Source organism: Salmo salar, chromosome ssa21, assembly GCF_905237065.1.
Source record: "Salmo salar chromosome ssa21, Ssal_v3.1, whole genome shotgun sequence".
NCBI classification, from domain to species: Eukaryota; Metazoa; Chordata; class Actinopteri; order Salmoniformes; family Salmonidae; genus Salmo; species Salmo salar.
The window spans coordinates 27,946,969-27,959,357 of record NC_059462.1 but is presented as its reverse complement, the minus strand read 5'-3'; the positions used below and the strand labels follow the sequence as shown (position 1 = coordinate 27,959,357).

The following is a 12,389-nucleotide window of genomic DNA, read 5'->3' as shown; positions in this document are numbered from 1 at the left end:
CCAGTCCAGGACCTCCACATCCGGCTTCTTCACCTGCGGGATTGTCTGAGACCAGTCACCTGGACAGCTGATGAAACTGAGGAATATTTCTGTCTGTAATAAAACACTTTTGTGGGGGAAAATATTTTTGATTGGCTGAGCCTGGCTCCCCAGTGGGTGGGCCCATACCCTCCCAGGCCGAGCCATGGTTGTGCCCCTGCCCAGTCATGTGAAATCCATAGATCAAGGCCTAATGAATTTATTTCAATTGACTGACTTCCTTAAATGAACTCTAACTCAGTAAAATCGTTTAAATTATTACATGTTGCGTTTACGTTTGTTCAATATATATCCGCAATTGAATAAAGAGAGGCACGTGCCTTTTCAGTTTCAATAGGCATATCATGATGCTTCTGTGGCCAATGGGTGTATCCGAATACCCGTACTAGCTTACTACATACTTAAGCTGCATACTCACTTCAGTGTTTGATCTAGTACAATTCAGTCATCTTTTCTGACTTGTGTTTGACAACAGCTGATAATCAGATAAATTGACACACTGTACCAAAATGAACGAATGGCGGGGCTGCAATAAGCTCGCACAGTCTCACGTCAGAAATAGATATTCATTCAAATGTCAAATTTCAAAGTTGTCCCAAATGTCAAATTCTGAATTGTTTAAGGTTAAGTTTAGGCAATAACTCCAGAATTTTTAAGGTTAGGGTTAAGTTTAGGCATTAACTCTGAAATCTTAACATTAGGCATTAACTCCAAATGGTTAAGAGCGTTGGGCCAGTAAATGAAAGGTCACTTGGTACGAATCCCCGAGCCGACTAGGTGAGAAATCTGCTCTGGATAATAGTGTCTGCTAAAATCGAAATGGTGTGATCTGGTTGGATGAAACTCTTCCAGTCTCTGTGAACAGCTTAGAACAGTATAAAAGTAATGAATCCACTCATATCTGTATTTTACTCACTGATGGTCACTATAAAGCCAGACACACAGCTTGTCCAATGATATCTAGACGCATCTCAACTCAGTTATCAGTATGACAAAGTACAATCTTTGACAACTGAGTTTAGGGTTAGGGTTAAAGATTGAAATGTGAATTTGCTGGGACTGTTACAATCTGACCTGGACCAATACATACCTTGATGCTGGTAATCTGGGTCCATGTAACAGAGGTTTGAGAGGATTCCCCCAGCTGATCCCTGCCTCCTGCTGTCAAGACAGAAGAGAAAATAAATACATATTCACTCAAGGGGAAACCCATTTTGTACGAAAACTGCAAGCCAGATTTATGAATTGGTTGTAGTTGTATGGGATTGAAGACAATGAGACAGTGAGATGAGAGAGGGAGAGAATCAAAAAGGGTGTGTATGTGTATTTGTGTGTGTCATACACAGATTTGTGTCGATTAGGTCAGAGACAGAGAGTCTGATGGGCAAGGGCTGCCCGAGGACAGCATTCACTCAACCATTAGTCAAATCTGAAGTGATTTGGTGTCTGCATCCACACACACACACACACACACACACACACACAATGCTGGGTGAGAGATGAGGCCCCATACGCAGGTGTGTGTCCCTGGGGTAAACAGTAGAGACAAGATGGAGCGTTGTTCAGCCAGGGAGAGAGAGAGAGAGATGACCCTCGATCCAGGCAGGTACTCACCAGGGGCCTGGAGCTGTGTTTGAACAGATTGATGTGAGGGGCATCAGATAGGACAGGAGCCATGCAGGGCCATGAGACATAGTGTGTGTGAGAGAGACAGAGATCCTCTTCAGCTTGAGAAAACACTACTGTCTGACTCATTTCTGTTTGTGTGTGTGTGTGTGCGTGTGTGTGTCCGTGCGTGTGTGCTCGTGAATAGGTGCGTGTGTGGATTGGACCTGCATGGTTCAAATACTATTTTAAATATCTCAATTACTTTCACATACATTTCAAGATAACTATTCAGATGTTTTATTTGAAAAGACAAGTAATTGAATATTGGAATACATTTGGAAATATACTTGAAAAGTATTGGCATGTATTTGAAAATACTCAAATACACTCCCAGGCATTTAACAAAGGTATTTAAAAATCATTGTTTTAATACATATTTGAAAATACATTCAAATAGTAGGCTATTTATAGGAAATAATGTGAAAATACTATCAAATACTTCCAATAAAAGTAGATTCCGGCCTCATTATCTGAAAATACTCAAATATGGATGTAGGAAGAGGATCCTAACTTTATCACCCTGTTGCAGGAGAACTTTCTTGCAATGCAGGACATTGTAAACTGTTTAAACGTTTAAAAAGGCTTCCAAAGTTTTTTCATAAGGCTGAAATTTGAAAGTGGAGATTACAATGTATCAACCCCTACAGAAATGTCCATTAATTACAATCCACATAATAAATCACATTTCCTGTTGCTGCAGGATTATTTCCCTGATGTAGCAAACAGGCTCAAATTAAGATCCTATATCTGTACACAGAACATAAGTATTTAAATAACAAATCACTTGAACCTAGGTCTGGTGTGGATACCGACATCAGTGTTAAACCATTTGGAGTCATTACTGTTATACCGTCCGGGTGTAATCAACATGTCATCCCAGAGAGAGACCATGATGAATAACACTCCTTCCAGCGGGTAGCAGTCTTCACTCTATCTCTCTCGCTCTCTCTCTCTCTCTCTCTCTCCCTTTCTCGCTCTCCCTCCTTTGAATGGCACTTTGATTGGCTTGTTTAGGTGGGTAATTGGATCTGCATATTGAAGAACCAGGCTAATTCAAGCTGTGGATAGTTTGGGTTCTGGGGCATGGAGAAGTAGCGGACAGTCATCGCTCTCTCTGAGTGAGAGCAGTTTGCATTCTCATCACCCAACCACAGGCCTGTGTGATAGTCCCTTCTCTTCACAGCAATACCACGCCTCAGCAGGCAGCTAGCTGCTACAGTACAACAGGTCCTTTGATTATAGTAAAGCCAGTGTTACAGCCAATCCAGTGGCCCATTCATCTCTGCCTGCTTACTTCCATGTGGAAAATATGTAAGTGATGGAATAATATGGTTTAGCATATACAAAAATTGTTTGTCTTTGTAATTCTAATCTATGGAATACAAAACACCTGTGCGTGTTGTTGATGTTTGTATTTTCAGTCATTTATGCAATTCAGGGCTCATCTGTAAAAAAAATACATTAAAAAAGACATGATTAGATACTATGTCAATAATAATAGTCTATAGATCTCCTGAAGTCATAAAGTATAAGTCAATCGTAATAAATGAGACCCTGCAACAATGAGCGTTCCTAACTGTTTTCTCATTTTGTAGGCCTACTCCAATTGTTATTATACTAATCTTATAAAATCAATGTGGGTTATTTGCGCACCACTTGAGGGCGCCATTGGAGCACTCAGTTGGCCATTCATAACTTTCTACCCCAGAGGACCATTGTCCCACACCCCCAACAGTGTTCCCACACCCCCAACAGTGTACCCGCAAACAGAACCAACGACCAATCCCGCGCTCCCCCCACCCCCCATGCACTCAGCCTTTCCCCATATTACCCCACCGCTGCTCTCTCTGCGCTCAGTCTGAGCCGCAGTCACTCCAACGGGCGAGGCGCAGCGGCACGGCAGGGTCCCCAACCTTCCTGCAGTGCAGAGATCCACTCAACTCATGAACCCATACTGGCAACTGACAACTTCAAGGATACCGTGAATGTGTTTATTAGGAAACAAAATAGGAAAATCTACAGACAAACATTTACTTTGGTTGGAGTATTTTTTGAAAGATTTAGGCTATTTACACATTTTTAGGATTTCTATGGACAGTCATATGACCACAGCAAATGCTCACGAGAAATAATATAATGAGTACTTTTGACCTTTCTCTTTAACCCTCAAGATGGATTTACAAACCCTGAACGAGACCTCTGTGTTCTTGGAGTGTGTGGAAGCGCAAGGTGCTGCGTCAAATGGAACGCCGAACTCCAGCCTGGAACTCACAAACATCACCAACTGTGGAAACGCTTACGTGGTCCTCAAACCGCAACATGTCAAACAGAAAGGTGAGGACCCGGGCCACCTTTATTTATTTTTATTCAAAAACCTAAATGAAATGACCAAATACGCCAAGCCAATGCATTTTCACGAAGCTGACACAAAACCCAATTCACCATAGCCTACATTTCAACAACAATAGGCGCTCAAACTACCGATTCATTCATAATTCGTTCATTATCCAAATACCAGAGACAAGAAAACCTATTTTAAGCAAAGTTAATCTCAACTGGTAAATGCGAAGTGCAAATAGTCTAAACACTTTACCATGATTATATTCTATAATTTCATTTAATAACAAATCAAATTGTTGATATAATAATAATTGGATCCCAATTAATACCATTTAAAAGGGCTGGAACATCATGTTTTGATTGTAGTAATCAGTGTCCCATTTCTTTCTAAGAATTGTATGACAACCGAGTCAACCCCAGCGCAGATGCATAGGTATATCACAAATTAATTACAATAACTTTTCATACAGTGTGTGTACAAGTGGTGTGGGTGTGCCCGCGCACGTATGTGTGTGTGCAGTGTACAGTGATGTAGCTAATTAATATGGGGACAGCAGAGAAAGCAACAGCACATTACGCATTCATGTATCCAGCCTAGCTACAATCCAACCCAATGCCAGAAACCATACCAATTCACACTTATTCAGAAATTCTCAGGCTTGGGAATACACACCACCCACCTTTAAAACCATGACTACCACCCATCCTTAAACAAATCTTTGACAGACATCAATACTGCAATCTCAACCATAAATTAAGCCAGTCCCCATTGATCCAGTGTAGTCAGAAGACTGAGGCTTTACCCTCATACCAAAGGTCAGCATTGCACTTTGACTAAATGTTTCAGCTGTAGGCATATTTGTCCACTTCTAACAAAGTGGCTCCTTCCCACACTGTTGTTCACAGCTAGAGCTGTGCGTGTGTGTGTGTGTGTGTGTGTGTGTGTGTGTGTGTGTGTGTGTGTGAGACTGTCTCTCAGATATTCTACTGTGGAGAGACATTTGATATCCAGAGAAATGTGGCAAAGACAGCATTCCCTTACAGTTTATTTGCTTCTGTCAGTGATTGATTTTGACATGCTCACACCATAATAAAATCAACTCTGACTGCCAATGAGAAATGGGCTGGTGTCAGGTGTCAGAAAATGTAATCAAAGAAATTATACTAACATGGAAATAGCGAGGGATGATACAAAACTATTATTATTACAAACCAATTATCGTCATGACATGATTGAGGTTTCTTGTCATACAGGAGCGGGAGTGAATCGTGCATCGCGCCAACCCATATAGAATAGAGTCACATCCTAAGGGGGGATGGGAACATTAGTCAGAAATTAGTCTTGGGTAGCAGAATGTTAATAGATTTGTGTTTGTCTCTAAATAGGCTATATCTACACTCATAAAAATAAAGGTGCAAGTTGGACCCAAGTAAGGTTCTTGAAAGTGATGCAATAGGGGAACCATTGTATGCATGGTTTCTGAATAACCATAAATGGAATGGTTCTTTGAAGAACCATACAAAAATGCCCACGTACAAAAATATTGAGATAAAACTTAGCGCACGACATACATACGCATGTTTCCCGTTATAAATCAGATTTGTAAAACTGTTTGCGTGAACGAGCCTCCATTCACCTGTATAATTTGGAACTAGTGGAATTATTAGGACAGGGAATGCAAAATACGAATTGTTGTTCAATATTTAGTTTATCAATAGATTATTGGGTTTATATAACCTGCCTTGATATAGTCTATGAGATTAAATAGGCAATAGGCACGCACAGCGATACTGTAGGCTACACATAATGTCAAATATTTGACATAAGCTACTAGTCTCTTTACTGTATTAGCAATACTTTATGCTCTATCTGGAAAATGACTGTGTCCGTTTCTGAACGAGTAAACAATGGCAAATTGTTGTGGACCTGTCAGCAGAACATTTGAATTCAACAATGTTGTATATTAACTTTTCCCCCAACCTAAATATGAGGGACTGACCGCGAATTCTGAAACATTGTAGGGGAGGCTACAAAAGAAATGCAATTGCAGTATTACTGTGTTTTTGTTCTACTTTATTTATTTTTTTAAGTATAATTTTTTTTTTTTTCATTACTGCATTGTTGGGAAAGAGCAAGTAATAAAGGCATTTCACTGCACTTGTGCACGTGACAATAAAAACTTTAAACTTGATACATAGGCCTACTTAAAATATCAACTGTTAAATTCGACTGTATACCGATATTATAAACTGCGCTGCCTATGATATTGCAAAACTTGAAATATATAAAACCTATCTATTTACTAGACTACAAGGTACAATTAAATGAGAGATGCACATGGTAATTTGTTCTATGGCTCATTCGGGAATATTAACCCATCAAGGCCAAAAAATGTGAGGAACATACTGCATTCTGCAATGGTTATGAAAATAAATAGGAAAAATATTTGTGTCTAATTTATATGTATGTATGTAATTATTTTAGACACAGATATTCACTTTTCTCACTAATGGCAAATGGTGGCATTCTTGTTAGTATGTTTTCCAATTTTTTTGATTAATACGCTTTTCATCATATCCCCCATTTGCACAAAATATTTACTTGCCAGCTTTCAACACAATATTTCAACCACTAGCAGATGTGCATACACATGGTCTAAAGTTTGCCAGGAGGTGAACACATTCTCACATCAATTTCTTTAAAAAAAAGCCAGCTTTTGGGTGAAAACTGGCAGACACACATTTGAGTATATTTTGTACATATGCACGATTTATAAATGAGGCCCCAGGACTGGTTTTGAATGGCCCTGCTGTAGGGTTTTAGGCATTATTTGCATATTTACCAAGGTGCCTTTCGAGTGAATTTGAGAGTTACCAGTACCATCCATGACTGTGTTTGCTACTGATAGAGACATGGTTGTTGCATTCATGAATGTGCAGTCCTCAGGACTTCACAGAGTAAGATCCTAAGTGAATTTGTTGTATTTAAAATTGAATACAAAGCTTTACCCTAATATAGTGGTTAGAAACTAATAGTTTACTGGCCATATCAGGCCTGCAAATCACATTATGGTGGCTTGCAAAGTGTGTAATTCCTATTGGAATCCAGACAGAGTTGGCATATCTGACATTTTGAATTTTATTCAGAATGACTGCCGGGGTTGGGAAGACTAAGATCTGAGACTACCTTAAATATCTAAACTGGAACAACCATTTCAGTAATGGGTGCAATAAGTCCAGGATTGGAATTGTTTAGAAACATTTGTTATTTATATTTCAGTAGCATAAGATGAATTAATCAATGTACAAAACAGAGTTATGGGAGAAAAAAAAATTATTAATGATTGGCATGGTTTTGGTTCAACTCTACTATTAAACAGCAACACTGGGGTTATTTTACACCAATGTGTGTTAATGTAACTACTGTGGCGGTTTCGGCGCCCTAATCTTGATAAGGCAGGGTTTACACATACACAACACCAGTCCACGGGAAGGGTTAACACTTTTTTTTATAAATCAGGTAGGGGCAAGGTTCCTGATATACAAAACTCAAACAAAGTAAATACGTCATCACCAGTGGAAGGGCCTCCACTCTTGGTCTTTGGGGTTCACTCCTTGTTGAAAACTTCAGTTCCTTTATTCCGGTAAACCTCCTGCTCCACCGTATGCTCAGTCTCTCCAATAGCCTCTTCCTCGTTCACCTGCCGGGGTCAAAGGAAAGACAAAGAAAGCAAACCCAGGGCGCGGTTAAGTAGAGGCCCCTAATTGGTTTCACCTGTCTGCCATTTAGTCTCTAATTACAGCTGGAGACAGGTGTGGCTGTTCTGCTGCAGTCTGGCAGTTTCCCCTGAGCTGTCCATGGCCCTGCCTCTGGGGAATACTTCCCATTGCTGTCCATGGTCCTGGCAGCCAGAAAACACAGAAACCTCGCAGGCATATACCGTCCATCCACCACACAACCCCTGAAATTGCTACACTACATTTACATTTTAGTAATTTAGCGGACGCTCTTGTCAAGAGCGACTTACAGGAGACATTAGGGTTAAGTGCCTTGCTCAAGGGCACATCAACAGATTTTTCACCTAGTCGGCTCTGGGATTTAACCAGTGACCTTTCTGTTACTTGCCCAATGCTCTTAACTGCTACGCTACCTGCCACCCTTGACACTTTACATTGTTAATTTAACTCTTGATCAACACTAACATTTTACACTGAAAAATCAACACTCGTTAACACTAGCCAATTTGCTGTGTGATATGAATTCTGGAGAACCGTAGATGCCACGTCATGAAGCCCACACTTACCTCAAAGAGTCTTTATCGGCCAAGAGTTCTCCAAGGAACCTTAAGAGCTGAGGAATAACCATTTAAGGACCTTCATTTTGTTCAGTGTATTCAGTCTTGACACCAGCCTGTAGGATACTGGTCCATACCACACATTGTGTTCCTTTCTGTAGTGGTCTGTGTGTGTATGTCTGTATGTGTGGTGTGTGTGTGTTTGACCAGCGCTCTGTCAACAACAGCATTTTGTTCAAACTGAGGCTGCGGAGGGAAAGGGGAGAGTTTTGTGTCCTTCACTATCCTGTATGTAACAAACACTATATTTCAACAAGCTCTCACAGTCTCACTGCAGAATCCGACGTTTGTCTATAAACGTCAAATGTCGAAGGTTAAGTATAGGCATTCATTATGAATGATTAAGGGTTAAGGATTGGGATAGGGTTAAAACAAAAACAACTCAACGGTTAAGTCTAGGCATGAATTCTGAATGGTGAAGTTAAGAGTTAACAAACAAGTTCTCCTTGAACACGCAACCCTCAGAGCCGGAACTCGTGGCTTACGCCCATCCGCCATCCCTATCCACTAATCTGGACCGACGTGAAATTTTGAGTGCAGTGGATCTTGAGTGATCTGGCTATATATTTAGCATACCCCTCGGGATCAGCCACAAGTTCCAACTGGTCCACACAGACATTATCAGACCCGAATAGACGTATACACACGCGCACGTGCACGTGCACGTGCACACGAAGACTGTGACCGCAGCTGCTGCCATCATCTTTATTCACTCAGTCACCTTAACAATTTCTCAGTCTGTCCCTCTGTTTCTATTACTGTCTCTCTGTCCCTATGTGTTTTGCTCCATGTAAAGTATTTATAGAGCAGTAGACTGATGCAGACAGACATACAGTGCAGCTGGTTGAATCACATAGAGGGTTGAGTGATTTCATAGCAAGCCAAGCCTCCATGACCAGAGGACTATCGGTTCAGCTCTAACGGATTCAGACTACCCACACCAGCTTCACTGTCAACGCTCTACTCATTGTAAAATAGACGGCCATTCCTGATTTAAACTCTTTTTCACAGGACTGGGATCGTTTCCATTTCAATTCCATCACTTCAACATTAATTCACTTCGGTTGCCAAGCAATTAAATTTAAATTCATTATGTGAATCGATGGAGTTGAAATGTAGTTGACCCTGGTCTGTGTTAAGGTAAAGCCTGCCATCATGCATGACTCAAGAGATGTGACCCCCGACAAGTCATCTAACACGGCTATGAAACACACAGCAACTCAGGTCTTATGGCAATCTCTCTCACTAGCCACAGTACATCACTACATACAATATCACAGTGTTATAGCTGCTCATAATGGATATTATCTCTTATGAAAGTACTTGACAGTTGACACCTGTCGTATCATGCTTAAGACATCATAAAGTAGGTTGGATGATGGACGATCACTGTGGTACATGTTTATTAAACTAAGAAAACTTCTCCCAGTGGAAAGTGGATGATACCCCCGTGCACTCATATTGATAGTTTAATTAAAGAATAAAGTTCATTCTTATGCCCCATAGTGCAGTATAGTGGTAATAGGGTGGACATGACAAGCGGTGCCAAAGACAGGCTATCAGTCACAAGAAGAATTCAGTGTCCCAAATGGCACTATGTTTGATAAAAGCTCTATGGGTCCTGGTCAAAAGTAGTGTACTGTGTAAAAATAGGCTGGCATTTGAGACTCAGGTTTTGTATCTGTAAGATATTCGCACAATACCTCCTGGTTTCTTTCTCATTATTTTTCTCTTGCACATACTCCATCATTCTCTTTCACACTTTCTTGCTCTCATTCATTTTCTCTCTCACACACTTGCAGAACAATTCTCTCTCTCTCTCTAGCTCTCTCTCTCTCACACTTGCTCAACCCCCTCTCATTCACACACATTGCTCAAGTTCTGTTGTATTCCTCTAATGGAGGTGGTCTATCACATCACTGTGAATTTGTAGCGTTTTGCTGTGAATTTAACAGTAATTTATAGGTAGCTAATTCACAAGTAAGTTACTGTATTTCATATTATAGTATACCTCCTGTAATCGTAATACAGTATCAAAGCAAGTACTGTGTAGTGACACAGAGTACAATTCCGTACAATTGACTGTATTATATTTTAGAGTATTTTACTGATATTACAGGGGATAGGTGCAAGCAGGTTGGCTTCTAGTTAATGTGTTTACACAGTACAGCATATCAAGGAATATTTTGTGTTTTATATCACTTGCACTTCAAGAGGCCTTAAAAAAGGCTTCCAGACTGGCATCGACTACAGGGGAAAAACAGACCAAAAGGACATGGCAAAATGCTCAACTATTAAAGTTTTAAGACTTGCTGCAACTCCTGTCTTTTAAATCAATGTGGCACTATAACCATAAAATAGCAATTATTTCCCCACCCACAATAATCTCCCACAATGCACAATAATTTATGCTATCAATGTTTCACAGTATTTTACTGTTGATAAAACCAAAAATGACAGTTTTCCATTACAGTGTACCCTGCTTATACAGTAGATATACAGTGGCAAGAAAAAGTATGTGAACCTTTGGAATTACCTGGATATCTGCATAAATTGGTCATCAAATTTGATCTGATCTTCATCTAAGTCACAACAATAGACAAACATAGTGTGCTTAAACTAATAACACACATTTTCATGTCTTTATTGAACACACCAAAGGGTTCACATACTTTTTCTTGCCACTGTATGTTTTTTTTGTGTTCAGTAGGTTGGGGGGACAACACTCCATCTCCCTCACTGGCTGAACGGGTCTATTTAAGTAGCACCTTGGGTTAGAAGAGACAGATATGACATTTACTGTGGTAGATTAGCCATTAGGTATAACATTTACGTGTATCTTACTCTCTGAGGAGAACGTTTCTTCAGCTAAGCCCAACTGCGCATCTGGGTCACGGCACCACTGTTACGGATGTCACATTGCTTACTTAGCGAGTACCACTTCCTCCCCGATTTGACTTATACCTGGCTTGAACTCAGAATCTCTGCTTTGCTAACACGTGACCGCCCTCCTTGACAACGTTCCAACGGTTTGAGACATCCAAAAGGTACTAATTGGATGTCTCCATCCACTACATTTCAAGATAGCTGTGGAGTGAGCTTACAGTACGCTCTTAACTCTGTTACATTTGCACAGTGTGATGAGGGTGAAAAGAGCAAATTGGGAACTAAACAAAGGAACTCACAGTCTTATAGCCTTTGTAGCTGCAGTATAGTAACATTATCAGGTTTTCATGACAGACATCTCACATAAAACACAGAAAAAAGCTGTAAAACAGTATAATTTATGTTAGGCGAGAAACAGCTCATTTAAAATACTGATGGTGTTGTTGAAATTCATAATATATTCAACCACATGTTTCATAGTAATGCTAATGTTATTTGAACCATGCAGATGTTCTGGGTGTGTGTGTGTTCTGTATGTGTGTGTAAGTTACAGTGGTGTAAAGTACTTAAGTATCTGTGCTTTACTTTACTATTTATATTTTGGACAACTTTTACTTCACTACATTCCTAAAGCAAATGATGTACTTTTTACTCCATACATTTTCCCTGAGACCCAAAAGTACTCATTACATTTTGAATGCTTAGCAGGACAATAAAATGGTATAATTCACACACATTTTAAAAGAACATCCCTGGTCATCCCTACAGCCTCTTATCTGGTGGACTCACTAAACACATGCTTCGTTTGTAAATTATGTCTGAGTGTTTGGAGGGTGGACATGTCTATCCGTAAATAAAAAAAATAAATAAAAAAATGATGCTTAATATAAGGACTTTGAAATTATTTATACTTTAAATTTTGATACTTAAGAATATTTGATCAATTACATTTACTTTTGATACTTAAGTATATTTAAAAGCAAATACTTTTAGACTTTTGCTCAAGTACACTCTAAAAAGAAAATATTCCTTTAGGGTTTATTCAAATTAAACATATGGGGGAACCCCTATATGTTCTTAGAGGAACCCTTTAAAAGGGTT

At 39.7% G+C, this 12,389-nt stretch overlaps 1 protein-coding gene across 1 annotated transcript in view; it reads left to right on the top strand.

Moving 5' to 3' along the window:
* Window positions 1-3,578: 3,578 nt before the first annotated feature.
* The window catches only part of LOC106582126 (cholecystokinin receptor), a 34,631-nt gene continuing 25,820 nt past the window's right edge, over window positions 3,579-12,389 (top strand). The window contains exon 1 of the mRNA XM_045704750.1: window positions 3,579-4,041. Within this exon, the coding sequence (XP_045560706.1) occupies window positions 3,879-4,041 (163 nt within the window). The 5' untranslated portion in view covers window positions 3,579-3,878. The remainder of the gene's footprint in view (window positions 4,042-12,389) is intronic.